This window comes from Lonchura striata, chromosome 33 (assembly GCF_050655825.1).
Source record: "Lonchura striata isolate lonStrDom1 chromosome 33, ASM5065582v1, whole genome shotgun sequence".
In the NCBI taxonomy this organism is placed as follows: Eukaryota; Metazoa; Chordata; class Aves; order Passeriformes; family Estrildidae; genus Lonchura; species Lonchura striata.
In genome coordinates this window covers 4064850-4082874 of record NC_140735.1, presented here as the reverse complement: position 1 = coordinate 4082874, position 18025 = coordinate 4064850, and the positions used below count along the sequence as shown (strand labels likewise).

Below are 18025 nucleotides of genomic sequence, written 5' to 3'. Positions count from 1 at the left end.
GGAAAAGGCCTCGCAGCGTTTTTCACAGACAGCATTCGGACGTCCGTAATTCTTTGCTTTTTATTGTCTTGTAATTGTCCTAACTCTGCAATTTTTACTACTCTAATTGTTAATTTATTACTCTAATTATTAAGCTTTTAAAATCTTAAAAACCAAGTGATTGGCGTTTTTCACAGAAAGCACCGGAGTCAAGTCAGTAGCTCAAGTGACAATCTCCTTTGAAAATCGCCGCGGCTCGGCCCGGCTCGGCCCGGCCCCGCCCGGCCCCGCCCATCGGGTGCCGTGGGTGCCTGGAAACCTCGAACGCGGCGGCGGCGTCTGTGACGAGCGGCGGTGATGCGCTCGGCTCGGCTCGGCTCAGCAGCCACAGAGCGCTCCAGGCTGGTTGTGCCAGCCTGGGCTCCTGCGGGCGGCTACACTGGGCCATTCGCCAAATGATTGTTTACAGAGCATCACTCTCTGCACGGGATTCCCGAATTCACAGAGCATCACTCTCTGCACGGGATTCCCGAATTCGCAGAGCATTGGTCTCTGCTCGGGATTCCTGATTTCACAGAGCATTGGTCTCTGCACGGGATTCCCGAATTCGCAGAGCATTGGTCTCTGCTACACAGTCCTGAATTTCCATTGAAGGTAAAGATTGACTAAAGCTGAACTTTTTGGTTTTGTCTCATCTGCGCTCTGAAAGAGAATGCCAAAGGGAAATGCAGGGTGTGATAATGCCAGTCCTCTGGTGCAGCAGTTCAGTGGCATGTACAGCTGTGTGGATGAATGACACATGGTCTACTGATTGTGTTTTTTTGCACTGAAGAAATGCAACATTTTCTAAATGTACTAGTCTATACATTTTTTTTCCTATAGTGATTGCTTAAACTGCTTAAAGGTGAATGAGTTCTGGTCAAGCTTCAGTGGGTTGTTATCATCTGGTTATTAAAATTATTAGGGAGATGCCTCTGAATTGCCAAAGTCAATAGTCTGGATTTTATTTAACAGTAAATGTGAGGAATAGAGAGAGAAAGAAAGAAAAAGTGGCAGGGAGGGTGGGGTTCGGAAAAGGGAAGAGAAAGAGCGTGACAGAGACAGATTAAGTAAAAAATATCACAGTTCCATGGATCCCATCAGCATACCATAAAATCCTCTTCTGGTCTTCTCTATCGTGAGGTCTCTCTCGCAAAACATAAGACTCCAATGGATTAATGCAGATTTGGGCAAGGTGGGACCTCCCTGGAGTGGGGCAAGTCTGACTCCATCTATTGCTACTTTCAAATAATATCAAATCTTTAGCACCAGTATATCCTTTGAGTCTGCCATGAATTGGGTTCTGGATTTTCAGATCTGTTGTGTTACTTGGCATGGCCTGCAGTCATCTGGTGCAAGGCCTCAGGGATGGGTCTGGGGGCACTTTGGAGGTCTTTGATGGCAGGTTTGTGTGCAAAGCTGGCCTCAACAGACAAGTCTGTGGCAATGAATTCCCTGTGCTGAACCCAGACAGAGCTGATTTTCAGGACAGCTGCTGGGTTTGGCTTTGTTGTGGATAGGTTTTCTGCTCAGCTTTGTTTACTTCTCCCCAGACCTGAGATAACTGGCAATAGTGTCACCTTTGTCTTGTTTCAAGTTCCCTTAGGCAGCTTAACTCACAGTCCAAAGTTCCAGTCAGGAGGTGTTTTCAGGGAAGGGTTGGCTTGGGTGGTCGCAGCTTCTTTATGCAGTCACAATGGGCAGAAAGTCCTTTATAACAATATTTAAGCCATTAGCCATAACACTGCAGTCTCTCACAAGTCCTGTGAGGAACAGCTGAGAGAACAGGGCTGGTTTAGCTTAAAGAAGAGGAGATCCACTCGAGCTATTTTTAAGTATTTAATATTTAAGCTACATCTTTGTTCTAACTATGATTAATGTTCCTATTTTTAGCTCCAGCTTTCAGTATGATCCATCTTTGAATTGCACAACATAGCCATATAGTTCAAATAAAGTCCAGCTAGAGGCCTAACAATACTAGCTACTTACACCAAACAAGCATTTAGCTACTTCCAAATACTATAAAATTTTTAGCACCAGTATATGCCTTGAATCTGCCATGAATTGGGTTCTGGATTTTCAGAGTTCCATTGTTGCTCCTTCCAGTTTCATTGAGGCATTGTCGTTTATCTGGGATATCCTCCCTTCAAAATGGCTTCTGGATTCCGAGAAAAGTTCCTGACACCCCGTCTTTGGTCCAGGGAAGCGCTGAAGTCTTTCACTGTAAGTACCCACTGGGGCTGTGTTAAGGCTGGAAACTCCCCTCGTGTCCCTCCTCTCCCTGCCCCTGTTGTCCAGCAACGCTGTGAAGCTGCAGACGCCCTCCCCACCTCTTTGTGCCGTGCTCCTGTTGGTGGGGGCTGTCCTGGTGCAGAAGGGAACACCGTGTGTTGCCTCAGGGTCTTGCCTGGCTGAGCCAAGTGAAACCAATGTGCAGCTGAAGCCCCGAGCGTGTCTTCTGTCCCTTTCCCTTTGCCACAGCAATTCCTTCTGTCAGGCTGGGCACTCACCTGTGCTGCTCTGACCCACCTGCCCTTGGGCACCTGGGCATGTGGTGGGGCGGGGAAAGCTCAAACTCTGCTCAAAGCCTAGAGAGACACGGCTGGTCCCAGCTGGAAGAACTTCCAAGCCAGCTGCTCTCTCTCATCTCCTGTGTGGGTGCAGATCCAGCCCTGCAGGCAGTGCTGGAGTCAGGGCCACAAAGGTCCCTTGGTGTCTGGAGCTCACTTGACTGAAGATGCCCCACTGCTGACGCTCTGTCAAGGAGATCCCTCTGTTTTCTTCTGTGGAGGAGTCTGTGAGCCCAGACAGAGAAAACAAATGCTGATTAACAGAGAAAACAAAAACTTGGACACATTCCTGTGCTCCTCATTCTTGGTACAACGTTCCTTTCTTGCGTCTCTTGGACTCCCCCAGCAGCGATATCTCCTTGCTGTGAGTTCTCAGTGTTGTACATGGATGGAGTTAGGGGAGTTCTGGGAGCTCCTCCCCACTCTCTGAAAAGGTCAATGCCTCAATCCAATGAAACATAAGAGGAAACAAATGCCCAAAGAGCAGAAATCCCCAAAGATGTCACATTACATCACGGAGAAGCTAATGGGACACAGTCATGTGGTTGGAGTATGTGTATTCCACTCTGTATTATTAATTTATCTGTGCTAAGTATTTCAGCAAGTAACTTCCAGGGCTTCCAGGACTGTCCTAGACTATGTGATCACAAATTGTTCACCAGTGCCACTTGTTCAAGAAAAGATTTTCTGAACAAGCACATCTCTGAGACTCTAGCTGGTTTATTTTTGCCTTTCAGCTGCTTCCCTCTAAGTCCCTGTGGGAGAAGTTTTTTAACATGAAGAAGAAGGCCAGCATTGTGAAGAATATTCCACCCAGAACTGTCCCATTTCTAGACATGAGTAAGACCAGTCAAAAGGTAGCCTTTTCCTGCTCTTTTCCACACCTGTTTGATGTGAAGTTTGAAGAGGGTGTGTGCTTGTGACAGGCTTGCCTCCAGCAAAATACCTCAGTGTCCAGGTCCTGTTGTCGGTGCAAACTGCTCGTAGTGGTGGATGGGAGTCCTGATCTGCACTGAGCCAACACAAATAACCTCTGCTGAAGCTGCCTAAGTGTAGCTGCCATTGCTAAAACAATGAGGGGAAGGCTGGGGACACAAAGGCACAAAATTGCCATTTGCCATTCTTCTGCTGAAGTAGCTACCTCTTGCTTTGGTGTGGTCGCCATCAAATGCTCGGGGTCACAGGATTCCCTTCCGAGAGGCAGCGCTGGCCTTTGAAGGCCGAGGAGCTGCAGTAATTACTTCAGATTGAACAAAACGAATTTCATGAATGCTTTGGGTTGGAACAATGTGTTGGACCCTGACGGGGTATTAGATTTTTCAGGCTGCCAGATGTGCAGGGGACTTGCCCTGGGCAGAGGGGAATGGATGTGCTTTATCTGCATCAGTGCCTACTTAGAGGTGTGTTTAAAGCTGCTTTTCTGGCAGGACTGGCTCAGTATAAAGCACAGTCCAAAAGGGTAGGTGACCAAGGTGGGCTGTTGAGCAGGAAATTGGCAGCAAGAGATGCTGGTTAAGGATTTCCCTGGAGAGGGGCGTTGGGAACACCTCAGGGAAGGGCACAACTAAGGGCCAGGGTGCTGCAGCCACTCTCTTCAGCAGACTGTGTCTCCTGGGGAGTCACACAGGAGGCCTGCTTGTGTCTCTGAAGTGACAGCAGTGTGGCTGGAGAAGGCAGGCAAAGGGGAGAGTTTTCTCAAAGCAATGTCTCTGCTCCAGAAGCATTTGCTGTTGTTGTGTCATCCCAGACGTGCCTCTACAATGGTGTCACGTGAGATGGCAATAATTACAAGAAAGCACCCATTTAAAGCTCATGGAAAAAGGAGTCACCAACTCTACCTTCACCCAAGTTGCTCAGAAAATAACTGAACCTTTTCCTCATTCAGCACTCACTCATTTGTCTTTTTCCTAACTTCTGTGTTACTTTATTTTTGCTTTTACCTCTGTTTGAAACGCACGAACTTTTAAGTACAATTAAAGGGGACAAAAGAAAACTATTTATTAGTAACAAAAGCCAGGGACCTCATAAAACAGGAAAACTGGACAGGACAGAACACACTTCCAAGCAATATGATTAATGCAACATTCTCCCCTTATTCGTGATAAGATGGCAGTTTATATACACTCCCATATAGTTTACAGTTTACAAAGGCACTCTGATTGGCAAGCTATCATTGTTTACCTTTGCCTTAAGGTGGTCAGGCTTTTAACACTGCAGATCTACTCTAATTCATGCTCGGATAGCTGATTGCTTTGTAGTTACCTTAACACAATTTCTGACTGGCCACTACTGAATTCTCACTGCATCAAAGGCTTCGAGGCCCCTCCAAGGCCGCTCATCAGGGCCTGTCTGAGGGGGAGCTCAAGTCTCACTCCAGACATAAATCATGCTCTCTCTCTCTCAGAAACTCTGTAATGAGTAACTGTTCTGGTTTGAAAGCAAAACCAGTGAGAGACTCCAAGTCAGAAATACAATTTATTGGGAAAAGGGGAAAAGGACAAAAATACATGCAATAATACAAAGGGAAAGGCTACTGACAAAGTCAGAATACAACCTGGCCAGTGTGCTGGTAGCAGTCCGAATGGGAGTAGCTACAGTCTTCTTGGGATGGCAGATGTAGTTGCTGTGTCTTCTCAGAGAACCTCTGGAAAGGCTCCCCTCTGTGTAGAAATCTCCAGTTTTATCCAGGTGGGAATGCCTAGCTCCTCCCCTTTGGCAGAGCATCTCACAATGGGTCATTATGAGTTACAAGGTGTGTCCTTAATCACCTCCTCCTCCTGGACAGTGTTATCTCTGAGTCATGTGGCCAGGCATTGATGGGGCCATTAAGAGCAGATAAGGAAAACTGCTCTAAGGCAACTCCTACTCAGATGGGAATTGGAAAACAGTTTTTTAAAAAAAACTTGGACAGTAACAATTCAGCTGAGCTGGGCATGCCTCCCTCCCCCCAGAGATGAACAAACACACCCTCTGAGAAAATGGCATCTTTCTATCTCCTTTGCACCCAGCCAGGGCGGTCCCTGTCCCCTTTCCCCTTGGATGGGCACTCAGGAACTTCCATTCTGTCCAGCTGCCAGCTCTTCTGTCCCCTCCCCTCTCATCCTGCTTCCTTTTGGTCAGCTCTTCAACCCTGTCCCTCTCACAGCAGCACCCAACAAACCAACCTGAACAAATCCAAACCACAAACAACACACAGAACCAACAAATTCCATTCTTTCGCTAGATAACCTTTTGGCTTCAGCAAAATATCACCTCACCTCTCACACCTCCTCTGGTACTGTTCTCTTCTTACTGATGTCTAAGTTCTAGATCAAAAAAGATATTTGCAGTTGTGTGGGCCTTGGTTTCCCTGTCTCAGAGTAAAGGACATCCTAAAATAGTTTCCCATGGAGTCTGATGTAAATCTGTGGATTTTACTTACTCCACGAGTGCTCACTCAGTGCCCCAGAGCTCTGTGACCACATGGGCACAGGGCTGTGCTTAAGGTAAGTGCTGCTTGGCTTTCTGGAGAAGGAAACCTGGAGAAATACGTGCCAAAAGAACAGCTTGGCTTGAGCCTGCTCTGTGTGGCCCAGCAGCTCTTGATCAGCTCAGAGCAGAGGTGGGTGAGCCACTGTTTGCCCAGTGTGGGCTGGGCAGACGTGCTCACCCAGAGCCTGTACTTCACTGGGGATCAGTGTAAGGGATCCTTCACGACCCTTCCTCCCAGCAGCTGAACCTCTCCCTGCTCTCTCTCTCGCCTCTCCAGCTGTCGTCAGTTCCCTCAAAGCAGAACTTGCTTCAGGTTTCCCCACCAGAGGTGGTGTTTCAGGGCTTTGTCGCTCATGAGGTCTCTGAAATGGTGGTGTCTCTCATTAATAAGGACAAGGTAAGTGCTGGGGGCTGGAGCTGTAACAGTGTGCTGGAAGAGGAGAATGGTGTAATTCCCAGAGTGTACAGCAAAGCAAGTTACCTGCTGCAGCACATTCACAAGAAAATGTCTCAGCATCTTTGTTCTGCAAGATGGTGGAAATATTTTTGTGCTGGGAATTCTCCCTGATTTTGGCCATGTGTTGATGGTATCTATCCCAAAGGAGTTGCCTTCTCTTGAAAGCTCTGGATTGATAGGAATGTTGAGGGCTGTACAGTTCTTACCTGCTCTCGTGCTTTGCCTTGAGTGTATACCACATCCTGTGTCTCCTAGGTTAATCTTGGCTCCTCTGCCTCTCTCAGCCTGTTTTGCTTCCTTTGTGCAGCTCACAGTCAAAGCTCAAGGGCTGAGCCCTCTCCACTTTATGCTGGAATCACTTTTCATCACTGGCGCTGGCACTGCAGGAAGTGTGTTCTGAAAGAGCCTTGGGATCAGGCTGATGTAGCAGAAGCAGCCAGAAGCCTTTAGGTGCCACTTTGGGCTCCTGCTAGGCTTCATCCAGCTCTGCTCAGGTTTTCCAAAAGAAACTTGGAGCTCTGCTTTCCCTTTGGAGAACCACAGCATATCCAAAGCCATATGCTCCTGGAGGTTTTCACCTTCACTTGAAATTGTGATTGTTTTGCAGTTTCCCAAGAGAGTTGAGAGGGAAAAAAGTGAAAAACATCAGCAGTTGTGTTCCACTGTAAAGAGGAAAATGGAGACCATTTGCATTTCAGTCAGGGAAACATTTTCTCAAATGAGCCTTGTGCCAAGAGTGGTGGTGGCAAGAGACAGGAGAGAGTCAAAATCATCCACTTTAGACTTCTTGAGAGCATTTTGGTGCTTGGGGGTTGATAACTATGTGCTAGAAAATACATGTTTGCTGTGTCCGTGTATCCCAGAGGACAGAACCTGGCCTGCTGGCAGCAGGCAGGAATGCCCAGCAGCCCAGCTTGCCTGCACAGGCAGCAAGAACCCCTGGAGAGCCAAGACTGGCTTTTAATTCTGGAACCACACTGTGAGTCAGTGCTGGTCATGTTTCTCCAGGCAGAAAATGCCTTTGAAGCCCATAGTCAGTAGGCACAGCTTGTCTGTGTTTCTGTCACTTTTGGCCAGCTGATTGCTCTCATGGTTTTATGATTCTTCCTCGCTGCTTTACTGCCCATTTAAATTTTCTTTGCCATCTCCTTGTTTTAGGGGTTGTCTTGCTGTGTTCCTTTTGCTTTTCAGGTTTGCTTTTATTCCCAGTAAGGCCAAAGTGTTTGGTCTCCTCTCTTGCTGGTCTGCCTGCATGACTGTATTCCCAGAACTGCCCTACCCAAACCTCATCTGCTAGAAGGGAATTTCTTCCTTCCCCCAGGATAATGTGCTGTTTTGCTTTCAGGCAGCACAAAATCCCTCTGGAACATGAGCCAGCAGGAGCCAGCAGGTTTTTTGTTCTGGTTGAATATGCAGATGACTTGGTTCAAGTGCTCTGTCTCCATCCTGCTGATGATGACCTGCTTGGCCCTTCCTTCCAACCAGCCACTGCCCTACTGCCCCTGGCCAAAATGCTGGACCCAGAAGGGATTTGGGTTCACCCTCAGGAATTACGTGTCTGTGGCTCCACAGCTGAAAGTGCTTTTGGAAAAGGGGTCAAGGAGGGATTCACCAGGGCACAGACAGGTCTCCTCTTGTCCTGTTTCCACGAGTGGCAAAACAATTGTTTCATGTCTTTCCTGCAGTTGCCTGAGGTGGTGAAGGTCTCCATGGAGAGCTCGCCTTACTTCCAGCTCGCGGGCTCCAACAATGCGTACCGTGTTGTGATGCCGGGTGTGCCTGCCCCTGTGCGCATCCGCTTCACCCCCGGCAAGGGCAAGGTGAGACTGGAGGAGCCAAAACACATAATTACCTCCAAAGCCGTTGTTTTCCCTGCTCTCCGTGCAGCCCCATTCTGTGCTGTGAGCCTGGCTTCAGGCCGTGGGCAGGCAGCCTGCAGCCAGTCACAGCTTGGCTCCTGCTGTCAGGCACTGCGCCCAGGCCTGACAGGCTCTGCTTCCCCCCCTGCACATTCCTGAGCATCCCCGAGGGAAGATGCAGGGGAGCAGCGAAAATGACAGAGGAGTGTTGATAGATCTTTGGCCATCTCTAGGTACAGTGGAAGGGATTTCATTGTTATGGAAAGCACTAGAGGAACAAAGGGGTCCGAGAGCTTTCCTCCTTCCTGACTGGCAACAGCTTCCCTGCCTCACCCTGGGCTGGAGCAAAGACGGTGCTTTTTCATACCCTCTGTTCTCCAGCCTTGCAGCTGTGCTGTCCCAGAGCACAAGTGACCATGATACAGCTGCAGGGCCAGGGCAGAGGATGTGCTGTGCCCGTGAGCCTGGCCTGGCACGGGCACACTGGGCTCTAGGTGCCCTTAGCCAGCAGGAGGTTGGTGAGCTGCAGGGGACTTGGTCACCTGCCTGAAAGAGCTCGTGTAGGGCAGGCACGACCTGCAGGCAGAGCTGTGACCCCACAGCAGTAACACTGCTGTGCCTCTGCCTTCATGCCTGTCACAGTGGTGGCTCTGTCAGCTGGCACCCATTCTGTGCCAAACCTGCTTTTTTGGGGAGGTTTGAACACTGGTGCTGGGGCCCTGGCAAGTCTGATCTCAGTGCTGTGATCCGGAGGCTTGTTCACACAGAAGGGTTTGGGATGTGGCATGGAAGGGGGAAGCCTTGCCGGGAAGCAAAGGGAGGCTCTTTCCAACAGCATGCTGCCACCTTTTAGCGCTGTTCTTCCCCTGACTTGGTTGGACAGGCAAAGTTAGAGGGCAGGTCTGAGCCAACCCATGTTTCTGCACTAGGCCAGAGGTGCAGGAGCTCTTTGGGTGCAGCTAGTTTCTCATCTTCTTTTTGCTGCTTAGAGTCAATTTAACACTTTGTTCTCTTCTCAGACAGTGGGAATATAGAAACCTAAACAGGAATGTCCAGTGTTCCCTAGCTCCATGCTCCTTAGAAAGGACTTAGGAATTACTTAGCATCATTAAAATTTAGAGTAAAATTATGGTGGCCTAAGGCAGCTCTTTGGATGACCCAAATGACACAAGAGCTTAATGCCATTGAGATAGGTTTTGCAAAGTGCGCTGGTGACCTTAAAATATGATATATTAGTAGAATTTAGCATTCATTTTAGGATGGAATAGGTAAATTGATGCCCTTGAAGGGTTATAGGTTTTTCTTCTGCCATGGGGATGGCACTAAATGTCTTGTGCTGAGCTAGGTTCCTTTCCTGCAGGATTATTCCCACGAGCTCATCTGCACCACTGCAAGGGAAAGGATAGTTGTGCCAATTCGGGCCATTGGTGCCCAAGCTACCCTGGAGTTCCCTGACCAGCTGGACTTCTCGGAGTGTCCGGTCAAGCACAGCAGCCAGAAGACTCTGCTGGTTCGTAATGTCAGTAACCGGGCAGTTCACTACCAGCTGAGCACCCAGAGGTGAGGCTCTGTCCTTGTGCAAAACTCCTTTGGGTGGTACCAGGGCTGGGAAAGAGCAACAGCAGGAGCCAGAGCATTGCAGCTGCTGCCCTCTCTTTGTGTTGCAGTCCTTTCTCTGTGGATCCGGCCACAGGAACTGTGGGTGCTGGTGACACCGTGCAGGTGACAGTGGGATTTCACGCGCTGACGACCGGTGACTATTCTGGGTCTCTGTGCTGCAACACAGGTGAGTGCTGGGCCCTGCACGGGCACAGGACAGTTCTGCACCATCGCTCCCTGTTGTCCTGTCCCCCTCCATTCCCTCTAGAGGTCCCTCCCCTATTCAGCTTTACCCCAAAGAAAACAGAGAACTCCTTGGTGTTTAGGGGGTTGAGAAAGTGGATCCCCTCTAACAGGACTAAGATTTTTGGACTCCTGTTTTGCTGGGAGTTGCTGAGTGGAGGAAGGAGGATCCCTGGTTCTCCACTACCATGTGGCTATGCCTGGGTGAAGTTTTGTTTTATTCCTGGGTAGTGCTGTATGTGAGGTGTGAGGTTTCCATCAGACTCTCTCCAATGCAATGTGTTTCTTGCACACCTCTGTCCCGTATGCTGCTTCTCCACTGGCTTCTCACAGACTCTTTTTTTATACTGCCCTTGCACATTTATTAGTTCCTGTCTAATAACATTTCCAGGCCCTCGAGTTCCTATTTGGTGACAAATCAAGATAAATTTTTCCTCATCCCCATTTCCCAGGCCATTCGTGCTGTTGCAAACCTCTCACATCTATCTCCCATGTGATTTCTAGACTGAGGAATCCCAGTCAGTCTTCATATAGAAGCTGCTCTGTACTTATTAATCTTCCCTTTGTCCCTTTTTTATTTAATCTGAAATGCTCCGGCTGGTTTTTGAGATCAGAACAATATAAAATATTTCAAGACTGATGTGGCTGTGGGTTTGGACAGGGAGATGACGATGATTTTCATGGTGTTCATTTTGTAGTGGTTTGTCATATTGCAGAGCCAGGCAGGTTGTGTTTCCTCACCCATGTCCCCTCCTGCTGTGGGCCATCACTTCACTTGTTCCTCTGGGCCTCCTTTTGCTGCCCACATGCCCCCAGGCAAATTTTCTTGTCAGCAACAAGGGATCCAAAAGATCAGGAGAGACAGGAGTCCCCTGGGATGCCCAGGGAGAGCCTGGGCAAGCCAGGACTGAACAGGGCTCCTCAGCATCACCTGAAGGACTTTGATGCAGAAATCCTGGTCATCTGAGTGGGTCACCAGAGCACATCTGACAAATCTCACTGCACATACTGTCACCCTGGGGCCAAATCTGCACAAACACTCCCAGAAATAAGGTGTTAAGGAGGTGCCCAGGGCATCCTCATGCTGTACACTCAGAGCTGTCAGGATGTGATAAATGGACTGATACATGGAACTGCTCACTCAGCTGAAAACTGTGACACTTTCTTCTGTGACCTGTGGTTTGCTTTGCTCCTCGTGCTTCCATCAGCCAGCGAGCTGAGCAAAGACTCCCCGTTGCTTTGTTCCAGGTGAAGGAAGTACCCACACAGAGCTCCACGCAGAAGCTGTAGAGCTCAACATCGGGTTGAGCACAAATTTCGTGGCGGTTGAGACGACATTCATCACCATGTCAAACCACAAAACCATGTTCATTGAGAACAGGAGTAACGTCACGGTCCACTTCCAGTGGAAGGCTTTTCCTACCGAGGAAGGAGAGAATCGAGAGAAGAGGAGGTTGGTCTGACATTTCATATCTCATTTCAGTGAGATACGTGGCCCAAGACTAAAACTGACGTGTGGCCTCAGGGGGTGTTGGTGCTTTTGAATGGTTTGGGCCAAGTAAACTATGCCTGGCCCTAGGGTGTGTGTCCCTGCTGGCTTCAGGGTCTCAGCACTGAGCATTCCAGTTCCACTTAAACTCCAATCAAGGGTGGCATTTTGGGAAGGAAAGGTTGGTTGCAATGACTCGATTTCCTCAAGTTCTCATTGGGCTTTCATCTCTCTAATCTTCCTACATGACCTGGCAACATCCTTAAACAGCTCACTCTCTTTCCAAAGGTGATACACCCTCTTTTTTTCCCTTAGTTCCTTCAGAAGGTCCTTGCCCATACAGGCTGGTTGTCTTCCCTGCCAGCTTGTCTTTCAGCACAGAGGGACAGTCTGTTCCTGTGCCTTCAAGACTTCTTTCTAGAAGTATGTCCATCCTTCCTGGACCCATTTGTCTTTAAGGGCTGTTTCCCAGGGTTCTTGCCAAATCAGCCTCTTGAACAGGCCAAATCTGCCCTCCAGAAGTCCAGAGTGAAAGTTTTGTTGATGCTCCTCCTTGTTTCACTGAATATTGAGAACTCTTATTATTTCACATTGTACCCCAGACAGTGGTGAAGAGATGAAGTTCATTTAGTTATTAGGTAATTTCCTGGTGTCTTGGTTAGACAAGACAGGAGTCTGTGAAAGAGGGCAAAGCCTCCTGTACAATGGAGAACGGCAAACCCCCCTCCCTCTGAATTACCAGGATCTTTAAATTAAAAGGCTCTCAGGCAAAGATATGGGAGTGGGAGTAACAATTCTTTACTAGGAGAAAACTGGACAACAATTTAAAAAAGGCAAATGCAATCGGTACAAACAAAATCAGTGAAAGAAAAAAGTCTAGAACCTGAGGAATGCCAGTATCAGGTTTGCTGGGACAATTGCTTTCCCTTGCAATAGTTGATGAGTTGCAGCTGAAGTGGTGATCTTTAGAAGGGTATAATTTTCCTCTGAAGATCTGGTGGCAGTGGGGGCCGGTCTTCCTCTGCGCCGGGGTTGCCTCTGAGCTCCGCTGCCGTCGCCTCTGCGCGCCGGCTGCTTCGCTGCGAGTGCCGCCGAAGAGAGAGCGAGAGAGAGCTGCTTTCCCCGGGGATCCCGCGCAGAGAGAGAGAGCTGCTTCTCTCGGAGTCCCGCGAAGAAGAGAGAGAGCTGCTTCCCCCCTCTGGGTGGGACCCCTCACGGTGTTACATTTTTTCAGCCCTTCATTAAATCAGTCAATGGTGTATAAACAAACCATTGCCTCTACAGGACAAACCATTGTCTCTGAGAGAGTTAACAAAAACCTGTCCAACCGGTTCGCCTTCGACAGATGGCAAATGGAATACAAGCTTATCTTACAACCCAGGACATTATCCACCCCTTATTCTATTTCCATCTGCACACCATGAAATCTTACACCCAGTTCTCTCTTAAGACCAAGTTTCCCTGTGGTACACAGCGGGTCTCCCCATCTTCCTGCATTACCCACCAAGTGTAACCAGGTCCTTGAGCAAAGACAATCCCACGAATGGGTTGGTCTTTGCCTGAGGTGGGATTAATCCAAACAGTTTTCCCTAAAATACCTTTCATATGTACTACAGGGACCTTATCTCCATCTACTGCGTGTAAGGGTTCTGACTGAGCAGGGCCAGCTCGATTGACAGACCCCCGGGTGTTGACCATCCAGGTTGCTTTTGCCAGGTTAATTTCCCAGTTTCTAAATGTTCCCCCACCGAGTGCCTTCAGGGTAGTCTTAAGGAGTCCGTTGCACCGTTCAACTTTGCCGGCAGCTGGAGCATGATAGGGAATATGATATATCCATTTGATACCATGTTCTCTGGCCCAGGTGTTGATAAGGCTGTTCTTGAAATGGGTGCCGTTGTCAGACTCAATTCTCTCAGGGGTGCCGTGTCTCCACAGGACTTGTTTTTCCAAGCCTAAGATGGTGTTCCGGGCAGTGGCATGAGGTACAGGGAAAGTCTCCAGCCATCCAGTGGTGGCTTCCACCATGGTCAGCACGTAGCGCTTGCCTTGGCGTGTCTGGGGCAGTGTGATGTAGTCAATCTGCCAGGCCTCCCCATACTTGTACTTGGACCACCGCCCACCATACCATAGGGGCTTCACTCTCTTGGCCTGTTTGATGGCAGCACACGTCTCACAGTCATGGATAACCTGGGAAACACTGTCCATGGTTAGATCCACCCCTCGGTCTCGTGCCCACTTGTAGGTGGCATCTCTGCCCTGATGACCTGAGGCATCATGAGCCCATCGAGCCAGGAACAATTCCCCCTTATGGTGCCAATCTAAGTCTATCTTTGACACCTCTATTTTTGCTGCCTGATCTACCTGCTCGTTGTTCCGGTGCTCCTCATTAGCCCGACTTTTGGGGACATGGGCATCTACATGACGGACTTTCACCGTCAGCTTTTCCACCCGAGAGGCAATGTCTTTCCATATATCAGCAGCCCAGATTGGCTTTCCTCTACGTTGCCAGTTGGCCTTCCTCCACCTTCCCAGCCAGCCCCACAGAGCATTGGCTACCATCCATGAATCAGTATAAAGGTAGAGCTTTGGCCACTTCTCTCTTTCAGCAATGTCCAGAGCCAGCTGAACGGCCTTGAGTTCAGCGAGTTGGCTCGATCCACCTTCTCCTTCGGTAGCTTGTGCAACTTGGCGTGTGGGGCTCCATACGGCTGCTTTCCACTTCCGGTTCATCCCTACGATGCGACAGGAACCGTCAGTGAAAAGAGCGTAGCAGGTCTCCTCTGCTGGTAGTTGGTTGTATGGTGGAGCTTCTTCAGCCCTTGCCACTTGTACCTGCTCCTCATCATCAGTGAGACCAAAGTTTTCACCTTCTGGCCAGTTCGTAATTATCTCCAAAATCCCAGGGCGATTCAGGTTTCCAATACGGGCGCGTTGAGTGATGAGGGCAATCCATTTGCTCCATGTGGCGTCAGTGGCATGGTGGGTAGAGGGAACCTTTCCTTTAAACATCCACCCCAGCACCGGTAGTCGGGGTGCCAGGAGGAGTTGTGTTTCTGTGCCAATTACCTCCAAGGCGGCTTGAACTCCTTCAAAGGCAGCCAAGATTTCCTTCTCTGTGGGAGTGTAGTTGGCTTCAGACCCTCTGTAACTTCGGCTCCAGAATCCCAGTGGTCGGCCTCGAGTCTCCCCAGGCACTTTCTGCCAAAGGCTCCAAGACAACCCATGGTTCCCGGCTGCAGAGTAGAGCACATTCTTGACCTCTGGTCCCGTTCTGACTGGGCCAAGGGCTACAGCATGAGCGATCTCCTGCTTGATCTGGGTGAAGGCTTGTTGCTGCTCAGGGCCCCAGTGGAAATCATTCTTCTTTCGGGTAACCAGATAAAGAGGGCTCACAATCTGGCTATACTCAGGAATGTGCATTCTCCAGAAACCTATGGCACCCAGGAAAGCTTGTGTTTCCTTTTTGCTGGTTGGTGGGGACATAGCTGTGATTTTGTTGATGACCTCAGTGGGAATCTGGCGCCGTCCATCTTGCCATTTCACTCCCAGGAACTGGATCTCTCGGGCAGGTCCCTTGACTTTGCTCTTCTTGATGGCAAAGCCAGCTTCTAGTAGTATCTGGATGATCCTCTCACCTTTCTCAAACACTTCTGCCGCTGTGCTCCCCCACACAATGATGTCATCAATGTATTGCAGGTGTTCTGGAGCCTCACCCTTTTCTAGTGCAGCCTGGATCAGTCCATGGCAGATGGTGGGGCTGTGTTTCCACCCCTGGGGCAGTCGGTTCCAGGTGTACTGCACGCCCCTCCAGGTGAAAGCGAACTGAGGCCTGCATTCTGCTGCCAGAGGAATGGAGAAAAACGCATTAGCAATATCAATGGTGGCATACCACTTTGCTGCCTTGGACTCCAGCTCGTACTGGAGTTCCAGCATGTCCGGCACAGCAGCGCTCAGCGGTGGAGTCACTTCATTTAAGCCACGATAGTCCACAGTCAATCTCCATTCTTTGTCAGATTTGCGCACAGGCCAGATGGGGCTGTTGAAGGGTGAGTGGGTTTTTCTGACCACCCCTTGGCTCTCCAGCTCCCGAATCATTTTGTGGATGGGGATCACGGCATCTCGATCCGTCCGATACTGCCGGCGGTGCACTGTCGAGGTCGCAATTGGCACGCGTTGTTCTTCCACCCTTAGGAGTCCTACTGCAGAGGGGTTTTCTGACAGTCCAGGCAAGGTGTTCAATTGCTTAATGTCTTCTGCCTCTACAGCGGCTATTCCAAAAGCCCACCTGAGTCCCTTTGGGTCTTTGTAATATCCGTTCCGGAGGAAGTCTATGCCTAGGATACACGGAGCATCTGGGCCAGTCACTATAGGATGTTTCTTCCACTCCTTCCCAGTCAGGCTCACCTCAGCTTCCACCAGAGTCAATTGTTGTGATCCCCCTGTCACACCAGCAATGGAAACAGGCTCTGCCCCCACATGTCCCGATGGTATCAGAGTACACTGTGCACCAGTATCAACTAAAGCATCATATTTTTGTGGCTCTGATGTGCCAGGCCATCGGATCCACACTGTCCAGAAGATCCGGTTTTCCCGTGCCTCTCCCTGGCTAGAGACAGGGCCCCTCTAACACTGGTTATCATTCCTTCCCTGGGCATACATACTAGAGGTCCCTTCAAGGGGGTCTGACAGATCGTACCCACAAGCTTGGTCACGGGAGGTTGAGGCTACCTTCACTTTGGTGGAACTCCCCCGGTTAGAGTTTCCCTCCTTGAGTTGACGGACCCGTGCTGCCAGGACAGAAGTGGGTTTCCCATCCCACCTCCCCATGTCTTCCCCATGGTCACGCAGGAAGAACCACAGATTAGCCCTTGGGGTGTACCCTCTCTCTCTAGCTGGGGATTGTTGGGTGCTGATTCTGGGGCCTGTGACTCTCACGGGTGCTGTATTAACCTTCCTTATCTCCTCCCTCATCTCCTCTTTAAACTCCTTAATCACAGCTGAGATATGAGCCTGCATTGGGCCATTAATCATACTCTCATAATTCCTAAGTTTGTTGGCAACAGAACCTATTGTCTCCCGGTGGGCGTCAGCATTGATCGTTGCAATGAAGGTGGCGTATTGAGATGGCCCAAGATTTGCCAGACTCCACAGCATTTGTCCCGTACACCTGACCTTGTCAGGATCATTATTGTGTCGTCCATCCCTCCCAAAGAGTACCTCCAATACTGCCACTTCTCTCAGCTGTTGGATCCCTTCCTCGAGGGTCTTCCAGCGCATTCTATGATGGTGCTCTTGCATTCTCTCTCTGTGGATAAACCTCTCCCTGACACTCATTAAGAGCCGCTCCCAGAGAGAAAGGGACCCTGGTTCCCTTACAAAAACCTGATTTATACCCGAGTCCTGGGTCAAGGGTCCCAAGTTCCTTGCCTCACCACCGTCCAGCTGCACGCCTGTACCCATAAGATCCCAAACCCGGAGTAGCCAGGTAGCATAAGCCTCACGCCCTCGTCGCACAATGTCTTTATGCAGATTGCGAAGACTTTCGTACGTCAGGGACTCGGTGATGATAGCAATCTCTGGCTCCCCTGTGGGTTGTGAGGTTCCTCCATTCCTGTCCCTATCTGCAGGGTGTTCTGCTTTCACCTTAGACTTCCTTGTTTCTACCGGGGCCACTGCTGCTGACCGTGACTGCCCTTGTGGTTCAGCTGGAACCTGGACAGTTGTAACATTAGTGGGTTCCACAGCTGTACTATTAGACTGTCCCTCCTCAAGGCAAAGGGCCGGTTTCTCACCAGCTGGGGAAATGCACTCCTTCAGCATCTCTCGTATCTCCTTAACCAGAACCCTCACCCAATCTGGGCGGTTCATTTCTGAGGTGGGCTGTGGGGCAGGGTCAGGCTCTGGAGCAGCAGCATCTCGAGTCTGTGGTGTAGGTGTGAGGGTAGTTATCCAGGTTAATCTTCCCTTATCTCTGAATGCTAAATATAACAGGACTATCAGCAACACCATCCATTGTATGGTATCATTAGCACTTATAAAGGATCTTAACCCTTTGAGAACTGGTGGAGCAGACCCAAAAAGATGGTTAAAAGGTTGAGAGAAAGTTTGCCCAGGTGCTATTTCCTCGCAGTAGGTACCGTTATTAAAGTAACCCCAAAAACATACAGTTAACGTGTGATAGCTATGAATCCATGTACCTGCCTTCCAGAGGAAATTAAAGATCCATGAATTCCTCACCCAATTAACCCAGAAGCCAAACTTGATAACAGACACCGTAGCCTTAGTTATAGGACCCATTTTTAGATAAGGGTCTGCAAAT

The 18025-nt window shown here is 49.5% G+C and overlaps 2 protein-coding genes across 3 annotated transcripts in view; both read left to right on the top strand.

Annotated features, from left to right (window-relative positions):
- Positions 1-7395: 7395 nt before the first annotated feature.
- Positions 7396-12352, top strand: LOC146764506 (uncharacterized). 2 transcript variants are annotated; one of them, XR_014950733.1, is made up of 3 exons: positions 7396-8336; positions 9736-10161; positions 11466-12352. XR_014950733.1 is itself a non-coding variant. In XM_085564431.1 (2 exons), exons 1-2 carry the CDS (start codon positions 7842-7844, stop codon positions 9937-9939), a joined length of 699 nt encoding a protein of 232 aa, XP_085420557.1. In that variant the 5' UTR covers positions 7396-7841; the 3' UTR covers positions 9940-12352. The 2 variants fall into 2 exon arrangements, 1 of the variants encoding a protein (XP_085420557.1); XM_085564431.1 differs by having other exon boundaries at positions 9736-12352.
- The window catches only part of LOC146764505 (axonemal central pair apparatus protein HYDIN-like), a 24805-nt gene continuing 17740 nt past the window's right edge, over positions 10961-18025 (top strand). The window contains exons 1-2 of the mRNA XM_085564441.1: positions 10961-11033; positions 11466-11670. Coding sequence (XP_085420567.1) covers positions 10961-11033; positions 11466-11670 — 278 coding nt within the window. The remainder of the gene's footprint in view (positions 11034-11465; positions 11671-18025) is intronic.